At 43.8% G+C, this 12,500-nt stretch overlaps 1 protein-coding gene across 1 annotated transcript in view; it reads left to right on the forward strand.

Moving 5' to 3' along the window:
* Positions 1-12,500, forward strand: part of LOC123513240 — a 160,661-nt gene that overhangs the window by 110,963 nt on the left and 37,198 nt on the right. The window contains exon 4 of the mRNA XM_045270312.1: positions 8,269-8,404. Coding sequence (XP_045126247.1) covers positions 8,269-8,404 — 136 coding nt within the window. The remainder of the gene's footprint in view (positions 1-8,268; positions 8,405-12,500) is intronic.

Consider the following 12,500-nt stretch of genomic DNA (forward strand, 5'->3'; position numbering starts at 1 on the left):
AAAACAAACAAGCGAAAGAATATGCGAACGTTAATTAGATACAAGATAATGTGCGTGCATGCGTGCGTGCGTGCGTGCAATAATTTCCCAACTTCCGCGTGTCTCCCCGGCGCTGAATTTCACGTGCATGGCGCCTCGGTCTTAACACTTTCATTGCATCTGTGAGAGGAGATGTCGCGTTGAAGTGTCTCAAGATTTAGTTATGAAGGTGAGAGAACTGACAGGAAAAATATAACTGTCACTTCACATCTTGACCTCTCCTTTTGACCTTTCCTCCGCTCCACGCCTCCCTTCCTATCCTCCTGTCCTCCCACTAATCAATGTCCTCTTTTCTTTTCCCCTTAGCTTTCTATTCTTACTCATTTCCTGCCCCTTCTCATTACCTTTCTCTGCCTCCTCTCTTTTTACTCTGTACACTTCCGCCTCTTTCTCTTATTCCTTTGTGCTTTGTTTCTCCTCTCTATGCTCTCCTTATTTACCCAATTTATCCTTTTCTTCTTCTACTTCTCTATCTCATCTCCACTCCACTGCTCTGTGCTTCCTTTTTCCATATATCTCTGTGTCTATTCTTCTCTATCACTCTATCTCTCTTCTCTATTGTCACTGTGCTATTTTCTTTCCCTTAGCCTTCTGTACCTTTCTCTCCCCTTAGCTTTGCCCATGTGCTCTCTCTCTCTCTCTCTCTCTCTCTCTCTCTCTCTCTCTCTCTCTCTCTCTCTCTCTCTCTCTCTCTCTCTCTCTCTACTCTCTTCCACTTATCCTTCTGTACTTCATCTCTGTTATTCTCTCTCCCTCTGCCCCTGTGTCTCCCGTTCCTCTTTCCTTCGTCCCTGTGCTTCCCTCCCTCTCTGTCCCTTTGTCCTCCCTTTCTCTCAGATCTGGGAGATAAAACAAATAAGGCGTAACGTGTCGCCGCATCACACACACACAACTCTTGGTCCCGCCGCCGTCTGGGAGCAGCTGCCCTGGCGATTCCTGTCAAAGTTTCCCTCTCATCTTCAGTAGAGGAACTTTCCCGCCGAAAAATCTCCCCCATCGTTTTAGGAAAGGACGCTCCCCCTCTTCTTCTCCACAAAAAAATATCAACATTCTCCCCTCCCTCTTCCCCTTCCCAAGTCTCTTCTTCCTCCTTCCTTCCTTCTTGAGACGTCAGTGTGGGTCAAGAGTTTCCTTATCTGGAGGTATCGCGGCCCCTCCACAATGCCCGGCCACGCTCCTGACCAGTTTATTTTTGTCAACCGCCGGAGTGTTATCAGGTGACCCTCTGTTCTTTCCATCCCGCGGCTTTGAAGGGGGAGGAGGAGGAGGAGGAGGCGAAGGTAGAGGAGGAAGGGCAAGGAGAGAAGAAGGAGGCGGAGGGAGGAGAAGGATGAAGGGCAGGAAGAGGAGGAGGAAGAGGAAGAGAGGGTGAAATAAACAGCATCACACCTTTTAGTCCATCCCAGCTGTTTGGTGAAGGAGATACGAGACAAGATTAGGTGAGGTTTGAGGAGAAGGAGGAGGAGGAGGAGGAGGAGGAGGAGGAAGAGGAGGAGGAGGAGGAGCTGGAGGTGGAGGATAAAAACAGCAACACCCCTTTTGGCTCATACTACAATGTTTGAACAAGAAAACGGAGGGCAGGAAGATAAGGTGACTAAGGTTCTCGTCTTGTTTTGTCTTGGACATCGAAAGGAGGAAAAAGAAGAGAGAGAGAGAAAAAAAAAACCGAATGAGGAACAATAGAAAGCAGGGATAACTGAACCAAAGACTGTATGAAGAAGAAAGAACAACAAAAACTGGCCACATTTTTCTTCTAATTCTTGTTTTTTTTGACCGGTGCTGGTAAAAGATAAAAATAAACAAATAAAGATACTAAAAACACGAACACCAAGCTACAAACATGCTACACACACACACGACAAACTGAAAATGTTGAGGAAAAAGAATACGAAAAAATAATAGAAGAGAGGAGAGGCAGGGCAGAGGCAGAGCAGAGGATAAGCAGCAATAGGATGAGAGCAAAGACCCAGACAGGGAGGAGAAAAACAGAGTCCACTGTGGTATGAGTGAAAGAAAATTAAATAAGAGAAGGAGGGATAAGACCTGATGAGGAGAAGGACAAATATGAGACGAAGGAAATGGATGCAAGAAGGAAAAGAAGGAGGAAAAGGAGGAGGAGAAGGAGAAGGAGTAGGAAGAGGAGGGGTAGAAGGAGGAAGAAGATGACGAAGACAAAGAGGATGAGAATAAGAAGAAGAAAAAAGATGAGGAGGGTGAAGGAGGAGAAGAAGAATGAGAAGAAGAAGAAAAAGAAGAAGAAGAAGAAGAAGAAGAAGAAGAAGAAGAAGAAGGTGAATTGCATTTTCTGTTCCTCTTACTCCGGTTACACAATTTTCATTCTTCTGGTTGTCTTTGCTGTACTCTTCCCCTCTTCCTCCTCCTCCTCCTCCTCCTCCTCCTCATCTTCCTCCTCCTCCTCCTGCTGCTGTTGTTGCTGTTCCGTTTCCCTTTCCCCTCAGCCTTCTCTCAAATATTTACGTGGCGGCTACACATGTGAGGGAGGGAAGTTGTTTTTGATTACAGGTGAAAAAGATGTGAGAAAAACGGAACATAGAGATATTTATTCATCTGTCTATTTAGAGAGAGAGAGAGAGAGAGAGAGAGAGAGAGAGAGAGAGAGAGAGAGAGAGAGAGAGAGAGAGAGAGAGAGAGAGAGAGAGAGAGAGAGAGAGAGAGAGAGAGAGAGAGAGAGAGAGAGAGAGAAGCGATAATGTCTAAAAACTTTTGAATTTGACCGTAACCTCTCCTCCTCCTCTTCCTCAACCTCCTCCTCCTCCTCCTCCTCCTCCTCCTCCTCCTCCTTCCTCCTGTCATCACTTCCATTACTTCCAATCACCTGGGCACGACGCGAGAAGGAGGAGGAGGAGGAGGAGGAGGAGGAGGAGGAGGAGGAGGAGGAGGAGGAGGAGGAGTAGGAGGAGAGAGGTGAAGGAGGCAAGGGAGGGTAGAAAAGAGACCGAAGGAAGGAATGAAGGGAAGGGGAGGGGAGAGGGAGGTAAGGAGAGGGGAGGTAAGGAAAGGCTGGAGCAACACTTGACACCTGACATCAAAACACAATTATTGCCTTAAATGGCGGTCCAAAGCCTTTTTTTTTTACCTTTTTACCCTTTTGCTCTGCTCTTGACGGGACTTGACGGGGCATCGAGGTGGCAGGGGGCAGGGGCAGGGGGCACGGGAATTGGGGGTCCGTTGTCACCACCACCTCCTCCTCCTCCTCCTCCTCCTCCTCCTCCTACTCTTTCTTTTCCTCTTTGACCCCTCCAGAAGTTTGGCACACTAAAGGAAAGGTCAGTAGAGGAAAAAAGGACCCCAAAAGAATGCTTGTGGTCACTTTATTCTGTTTCCTCAGCGCTGGATACGTTATTGGTGGTGGTGGTGGTGGTGGTGTTGGTGTTGGTGTTGGTAGTGGTAGTGGTGGTGATGTTTCCTCAGCGCTGGATACGTTATTGGTGGTGATGGTGGTGGTGGTGGTGGTGGTATGGTAGTGGAGGCGGTGGTGTTGGTAGTGGTAGTTGTGGTGCTAGTGGTGGTGGTTTGGTGGTGATAGTAGTGTGGTGGTGATGGTGGTGGTGGTGGTGGTGGTGGTGGTGGTGGTGGTGGTAGTGGTGGTGATGTTTCCTCAGCGCTGGATACGTTATTGGTGGTGATGGTGGTGGAAGCGGTGGTGTTGGTAGTGGTAGTTGTGGTGCTAGTGGTGGTGGTTTGGTGGTGATAGTAGTGTGGTGGTGATGGTGGTGGTGGTGGTGGTGGTGATGGTGATGGTGGTCATGATTAGTGGTATGGTGATGAGAAAATGCATGGTAATAAAGATTTTGTCACTACAGTATATACAACAATATTTATCATTTTCACAACACACATAAACTAAAAAATAAGAAAAAAAAAAAAAAAAATCGGCACGAAGAGAAATATTTCCTTCACCATCCGTACAATATCTTTTCCCTTTTTTTTTTCTATCGTTCCTTAATCAGCTGCTTTTTTCCTGTGATAAAGTTTGGGCTTATTCGATTTACTTGATCTAATTTTGGTGTCTCCACTGATTTTCATTTCTTGTGACTCCCGCCCACCTCCGCCCGGCTCCGCACTCACTCCCACTGTTACACTCCAGCCTTACATTAATTGCGTTTCTCTGCCTCGTGGCGCTGTGACTGTACCGTGCCAGGGTTTATTTAGCATGAAGTGATTAGAAAGTGAAGGTAAACGATTAATTATTCCTCCTCTTGAAATTAGTTCACGGTTTCTTTTTTTCTTGATTAGCTTATTGAATTATTTGTTACCTGTACAGTGTTCAAATGCCAAAGGAACAACATCAACAACAACAACTTCAACAACAACAATGACAATGATGAGTGATAGTGGCAATAATGATAGTGAGGTTAATATGATGTGATGGAATGCTTGAGTGTGTGTGTGTGTGTGTGTGTTCATGTATACACTGTAATTAAAATGTCAGTTTAGTGTAGAGATAGATAAAACTTTGTAATCTCCTCCTCCTTCTCCTCCTGCTCTTCCCTCTCCTCCTTAACCTCCTCTTCTTTTTCCTCTTCCTTAGCATCATCATCTTCACCATATCATCGTTACCTTCCCTGAGATACCAACAATATCACTACCATCCTCTCCTTCCCTTCCTGCATGCACAACACGTATCACGCTGGAAAGAAGGACCGAAAGAACAAGTGAGATGAAAATGTAGCGTCCTGTTCCCTGCCTTAACGGAATACAGTTTTGGTAAGGCAAGATTCCTGTCCATCCAACTTTTTCCCTTTTAGTCTCCCCCTTGGGAATACTAAACCCGGCTGCGTATGGTTCACCCGTAACTTTCAGGAACAACAACAACAACAACATTATTACAACAACAACAACAAACTGCCACTACCACCACTACTACTGCTCGTCCTCCTCCTCCTCCTCCTCCTCCTCCTCCTCCTCCTCCTCCTCCTACTACTACAACTACCACTACTACTACTACAACTACTATTGCTGCTACTACTACTACTACTATTTTACTACTACTGCTACTACTACTACTACTACTACTACTACTACTACTACTATTACTACTACCACTACTACTACTCGTCCTCCTCCTCCTCCTCCTCCTCCTCCTCCTCTTCTTGCTACTACTACTACTACTACTACTACTACTACTACTGTTGTGTACTACTACTACTACTACTACTACTACTACTACTACTACTACTATCACCACCACCACTACAACAAGGAAATCAACAATAGCAACTAAATAGAAAATTAACAAGTACTACGAGAAAGTGCAAAACAAAAACGTCAACAACAACAACAACAACAACAACAACAACAACAACAACAACAACAGCAACAACAACAACAACAACAGAAACGACAACAACAACAAACCGTCAACATCAACACCAGAGAGAGAGAGAGAGAGAGAGAGAGAGAGTAGAATAACGGAGGCAATGAGTATGGAGATGAGAACACGTGAAAGGAAGGGTAGGGGAGGAAAAGAGAGGAAAAGGGAGGGAAAGAGAGGAGAAAGGAGGAAGAAAGGTGATAAAAACGACAGAGAAAAGGGGAAGAAGGGAAACGAGAAAGGAAAAAGGGAAAAGAATAGGAATGAAAAGCAAGAGAAGAGAGAGAGAGAGAGAGAGAGAGAGAGAGAGAGAGAGAGAGAGAGAGAGAGAGAGAGAGAGAGAGAGAGAGAGAGAGAGAGAGAGAGAGAGAGAGAGAGAGAGAGAGGAACATCAAGAAAGTAAAAGAAAGACAAGAAGGAAAGAGAAAAAAATAGAAGGAAATGCAAAAGAAACAAAAGAAAAGAAAGAAAAACAGAAGACTATCATAATGGATAAAAATATAAGAAAACAGGAGAAATTAAGTAAACGAATGGAGGGAGGAAGGAAGAGAGGAAGAGGAGAGTGAGGAGGAGGCATGAAGGAAGAGGAAGGAGGCGGGAGGAAGGAAAGGAGTCTCTACTATGTTAATTATGCTCTTGTCAGGGAGGCGATACTTAGAAGAGAGGGAGAGGGAGGGGAGGCATGGAGGGGAGGCATGGAGGGGAGGCAGTGAAGGAAGAACAAGGAACTAAACTAAGGGAAGAGAAAGGAAGGAAGGAAGATAGAAGAGCGATGAACATGAAGGAAAGTAGAAAGGAGAGGAGAAAAGAGAAATGAGAAAAGTGATAAGGAAATAACAGCTGGAGTAATGGATAAAGATAGAAGAGCAGAAAGAAGGAAAAAGGAGAAGAGAAAAAAAGAGTAAAAAATAAGGAAAGAAGATAAAATAGAGCATTATATAGAAATGATAAGTTGACTGATGGATGAAGATAGGAGAGCATAAGGAAGAAAGGATGGAGAGGAGAGAAGAGAGGTAAGAAATAAGAAAGGAAGATAAATAAGTGCATGAAATAAAGAAAAAATAAGTATAGGGACTAGTAAAGATAGGAGAGGAGAGTCTAAGATAGAGAAGGAAGCCAAGTGAAGAAGGAGAAGAGGAGAGGCGGGTGTAGATGGGGGGAATGGGCGGAGGATGGAAGCAGGTAGTGTGACTCATCTATTGAAAATTCTTGTAATATCTTGAGTTCGAACCTCAGTGGGCGGTGTGTGTGTGTGTGTGTGTGTGTGTGTGTGTGTGTGTGTGTGTGTGTGTGTGTGTGTGTGCATTGATTCCCAGCCGCACAGCTTTCGGCTGGATTAATCCGTCTTGCGAATCAACTTGGAACACTCATCCGTTTCTAATCAAAATAATGTAAAAGCTGGGTGTGAATGAAGACTCGGCTTTCCTTCTTCCCGGGTCACGCCTTTCCTTATCACCTGGCCACTGAAGACGCTACGGGCACCACTCAGTTTATCATTGCTTCATCACTGCGTTTTCTTGGCATTGTGAAGCAGAGGGTAAAGTTTCGGTAAAGGGAACGAAGCGTATTAATGAGCTTACACAATGTATTATCCTCGTACAATTTGCTAGAAAAGTTTGATATAAGGTAACGAAGCTTATCATTGTGCTTAATAATATTACGTTTTCTTAGTATTGTACAGTGGAGGAAAGACAAAAAAAAAAAAAAAAGACATCGACTTGCTCTTGTTCTCTCGCAGTCGATTTCGTTGTTTCACTTCATTTCGTCTTTCCATTGTCGTTCCCTCGGGTTTCCTCTGTTCAGGGTTTGCTCACTGTGCATCGTTTATTGTGTTGTATCAGCTTGCATTTTTCCCTCCCAGTCTTTCATCTCCGCTGCCTCTTTTCCGGTGAGAGACCTGCGCTTCCCCTCCTTCCTACTCCCTTGAAACCCCCACAGCCCCACATCCCCTCCCTGTGTACACCGTATCCTTCTCTTGCATTCTTTCCTTCTCCTCTTCCTCCTCCTTCTGCTTTCCATCTCCCTTGCCTCCTACTTGAAGCATCCTGCCTTTCCCTGCCTTCTTTTTTTTTGCAAACCACATCTGCCTCCCTTCTTACTCCTCTCCTTACTCCTGTGCACTTCATCACACTCCTGTTTTCTTTCTTTCCTCTCATGCAAACACCTGCTCTTCTTCCTCACCATTGCTTACACAGGTACCTCTCTTTGCTCTCATTTCTGCATCTGCTATAATAATCTGTACATATCTTACACTTGTTTCTTCTATTATTCCTTACATAGGTTGTTTTTCACTATCCTTGCTCCCCTTTCTTAAGTTTTTATCTCCTTATCAATATTCTGCCTCTTAAACTTTCACGCTTCCGTCCATTATCTTATTCTTCATCCTAATCCCTTCCCGCCTCTCTCACTATCACGTCCGTCTCGTGTCTGATCATCGCTATTAATACTTCCTGTCTTTTTTATCCTACCTCTCTTAACATTCACCTATCACCTTTATTAACAACCCATACCTGAAACCTCATTTCTTCTCACTATCTGCACATCCTCCTTGTTGCTTTCACTTCCTCCACTCACCTTCCCTCAAATATTGCATCCCTTCACTACCACACAGAGGCCCTCATCTCCTCCCTTCACTACACCCTCCCTTATTCCCATCCACTGACTCCACTCTGTTCCTCTCAAACATTGCTCCCCCTTCACCACCACACGCAGCCTCTCACTCACTTCACACCCTTCTGCAGTAACCATATCACTCTTGCCAGCCCCGCCACAGGTCACTTGGTTAGGACACGGTTCCCCAGCTGCCGTAACTACCCTTTCCCTCCCTTGGACCCTGTAACAACGTCCGCCTTTCCCTGCCCCCTATTAACCACGCCTCCACGTCCTCCCTCCAGTGCTGGGTGTCCACGGGGCGAGACGTGGTGCTGCAGAGCGTGACGAAGGCCACCTCGGGGGAGTACCAGTGTGAAGTGATCGGCGAGCACCCCAAGTTCAGAAAGGAGACGCGAAGGGCACGACTCACGATCTTCTGTAAGTATCTTGTCTGTCAGTTATTCAGGTGTAAATCTCTTCACTGCTATGGTTCTATTCAGGTGTGATATTGTAAGGCTATGGCTTGGTGTATGGGTGAAATAAGGTCAGCATGTTGTCAGGTGTAGCATCAGTTCGCTAGACAGCCGTTGTAATGAAGTAGGTGCACTGGTTTGAGTTAGTAGTTAGAAGCAGTTTCATTGCACAAGGAAACGTTTAATGAATGAAAATAATCCAAACCAATTTCACGTTGAAAACAGTTTTTTTTATGGTTTATTCTTCATAACACAGTCACGATATTTGCTGCATAGACCAAGCCTTCGTCTTACATGACTAACCATTTCCCTGCTGCATTGGTGGCCACACGCACACACAAAGAAATAAGTGAATGAAATGCAAATTTCGTCTTCTCCATGCTAAAGAGCTATTTGAAAGACAACACAATCTGCATATTACACAGTACAAAAATAACCGTCTACGAGATACTGAGTCACTCTTAAGAATTGTGGATGAAAAGTTAGATGGTTTGATGTTCATTTACAGTGCAATTTCAAGAGACATCATGGAGAACAAGCGGAAAAATGTCGTTCAAGCTTATCCTAAGAACATAAGAGATGCTACAGGAAGCCAGTGAGCCTACACACGGCAATCCGTTTAGCATATACAGTTCAACTTTTCTGTGTAAAATCAGAAACAGTCTAGGATTGAAACACCAAGTGCCAGACAATTATATTAACGTCAAGAGAGACAAGTCAACAATATTTCGCAAGCGGTTATGGTTCTCATGATGACATTGGATAAACAATTTGTCACTCATGCTGAATAATTAGTCATGGAGTCAGTAATATAAATGAAAAAAGATAAAGGAAAAGAAAACAGTGAGAAGAGAAAGGAGAATGACAAGCGAAGTGAGATGAGCTGAGCGAATGAACAAGTCAGTATGGAGTTGGCAGTGGGAATGAGTCAGCGACAGACTTAAACAAACTTGCCAGACGAAGCTGACTGGCTAGACAGAGATAGAAAGAGGAATGCAATAATTGTGTGAGGCCGTGGGAAAAGATTATGACTGGCTGAGCGTGCGAGTGAGCAGAAGATAAATGATGGAGTGAGTAACTGACAGACTGTGTGAGACGGAGGTAGGTAATGCTTCAGAGAGAGAGAGAGAGAGAGAGAGAGAGAGAGAGAGAGAGAGAGAGAGAGAGAGAGAGAGAGAGAGAGAGAGAGAGAGAGAGAGAGAGAGAGAGAGAGAGAGAGAGAATTTTGTAACTAGTTTGAGCAATACATTCCTTTCAGTTTGAATTCCAGACACACCTTACAAAAAAAAAAATCTCCCTTTACTAATTTTGCATTTATAGTAGTTCCGATCCTCCTCCTCCTCCTCCTTCTCTTCTTTCTCCTCCTCTTCCTTCTCCTCCTCATCCTCCTCCTCCTTCTCTTCTTTCTCCTCTTCCTCCTCCTTCTCATCCTCCTCCTCCTTCTCTTCTTTCTCCTCTTCCTCCTCCTCCTCATCCTCCTCCTCCTTCTCTTATTTCTCCTCCTCTTCCTCCTCCTCCTCCTCATCATCATTGTCATCATACAATCATAAGTTATTAATCACTTTGGTGGTGCTGTCGTCCTAAACGGATGAGATGTATATACTCTCTCTCTCTCTCTCTCTCTCTCTCTCTCTCTGAACAAAGAGGTTTTATTGCACTATGATTTATTGTTGTTGTTGTTGTTGTTGTTGTTGTTGTTGTTGTTGTTGTTGGTGGTGGTGGTGGTGGTGGTGGTGGTGGTGGTGCTGCTGCTGCTGCTGCTGCTGCTATCATCATCATCACCATCACCATCATCACCAGTATAACTTCTAACATCTAATATAATAAATTTTTCTTTTTCAACCTTTTTTTTATAGTTTTATGCTTCACTCGGCTCTGAATTTATTCACCGGCGTATAAAAAACAATTCCACATCACTTACAAATGCTAAATAAAAATCGGCGTGGCTGTGTAATGGTTTCATGCTGCGCGGCTCCTGACAGCACACGCCATAAAGTGCACCACTCCAATAATTTCCTGCATGCTACACTTTGAACATTTACTGTACTATACACCCATACGACCATACATTACTTTATCAGCCGCCAATTCTTCTCTCTCTCTCTCTCTCTCTCTCTCTCTCTCTCTCTCTCTCTCTCTCTGTCAGACAAATTCACGTATACAACTAGTGTATTTGTATATTCTCTTTTCTTTTTATTTTGTGTGGTGGGGATCAAATATAATTACACTTATTTTCAAGTCTGAATGGTTGTGTGTCACGACGGGAAGTGAGTGTTGGCAGGGACGGAGGCAGCGTTTTATACCTCTTTGCTCACTTTGGTGGTTCAACTTTCAGAAATACAAAAGTGACACAAGAATAAAAGGTCAAATCTTCTATTTATATGTAAATTCTCAGCCAAAATCATCGACCAGTAAAAACTCGTCGATTTCTTTTCCCCATGAACTTTCATTTTTATCTTTTTATATTTTTTTCATTCATAGCAGCATTCAGGGAAAGGGGAAAAAATATTCACGTTGCCTTCATATTTTTTCCTCTCTCTCGTCCTTACTTCAGGCGGCTCTGTTACCTTCTCGCCTTTTGATACATATTATCCAAACTTTCAATAAGGTTCAATAATAATCTGAGATACATGATCGCTGCCTTGACCCTTTTCCAAACACTCCCTGACTTCATCATCCTCATCATTAAAATTCTTCTTAATCACTTATTTTCTTTCTCCCTTTTAGCCTTGATGCAAACTTTCACGCACACGCAAAGAGAGAAAGAAAAAAAGAATAAAAATTTGAAAACACGAGACCTTGCGTTGACTGAAGAATTTACGCTGTTTTTCAATCCTCGTCGCTGGAAGTTTGGTAGCAGTCAACAGGTGGGAGGAAAGGATCACCGCTGTGGTGCAGACTATCATCCTGTAGCTTTTATGGCTCACCTCTCCCAAGCTTCTGGATCCATAGTGAATTGAAAGATCTTCAAAACTCAATCACTGTGTCACTGCAAAGGCCGCCCTGCTGGTGACCTCACACACTACAATATGCTTCACCGTGACATTCTAATGAAAACGGGAACTCAAAATATATGAAGAATGCTTGTCAGTCTGAAATTAATTATAGTTTCTAAATCTCTTGTGCACTCAATGTAATCTCTCTGCTACATTTCAATGCAATAATTCCACCGTACAAATCTGCATGGTTCAGCGAACGACCCTCCGTCAGGAACAACAAACACTTTCCAAACACGCTCCAGAAACATCGCTGATTCTGACTTGCATGTTGTTCTTTATTGAATTTCTTAATTTTTTACAGCGAGTAACTCAGCAGCTCGCTTGCAACATAACTATTCTAGAAGCAACATGAACACTAAACAGAAATACTGGACACTTTTAAAAGACTCATCACCACAGACTTCTCCATATAAACTTACGGAGCAACCACAGAGCATAGACAAAGTCATCTTGCCTCGTACTGTCGCATTACAGTACTGCCGCCTCCAGAGAATACCGCAACGCTGTTATCTGCATCTCTTTTATCAATACCTAATACTATTTGCATACATACACACGAATTTCATTAATATTCAGTGTCTCCCTGGGAAGCCGTAATGACTGGATCGGATAATTAAATCACGAAATATGTGTGACAAGTTAACACACAACGCGAAGTTAGTTAGACTCACTAGAGATACACAAACATTGAGTAAGCTTTTCCCTCTCGAGCATACGACATGGCAGTCCCAAGTGGTGAGGGAGGCGAAGTTTATGCAGGTGTCAGAAGATGGAGGCGGAGTGTAAGTGGCAAACAAGGGAGGAGGGAGGAAAGAGTCGCTACTTACAGGCTAGAATGAGGAAGTGTGTGGGTGGCATGAGAAGGAGAAGGAAGAGGAGGAAGAGGAGTAGAAAGAGGACGAGGACAAGGATGAGAATACGAGTAACAGAAACAGGGGAGGGATAAGAGAATGAGAAACAAGGAAAGAGACATAGAGAGTGAAATATGAGACTTGAAAATAAAAGAATAATATCAAAACTAGGAACAAAAGGATGAAAAAGAAAAAAGAAGAGGAAAACACG

This window comes from Portunus trituberculatus, chromosome 35 (assembly GCF_017591435.1).
Source record: "Portunus trituberculatus isolate SZX2019 chromosome 35, ASM1759143v1, whole genome shotgun sequence".
NCBI lineage: Eukaryota > Metazoa > Arthropoda > Malacostraca > Decapoda > Portunidae > Portunus > Portunus trituberculatus.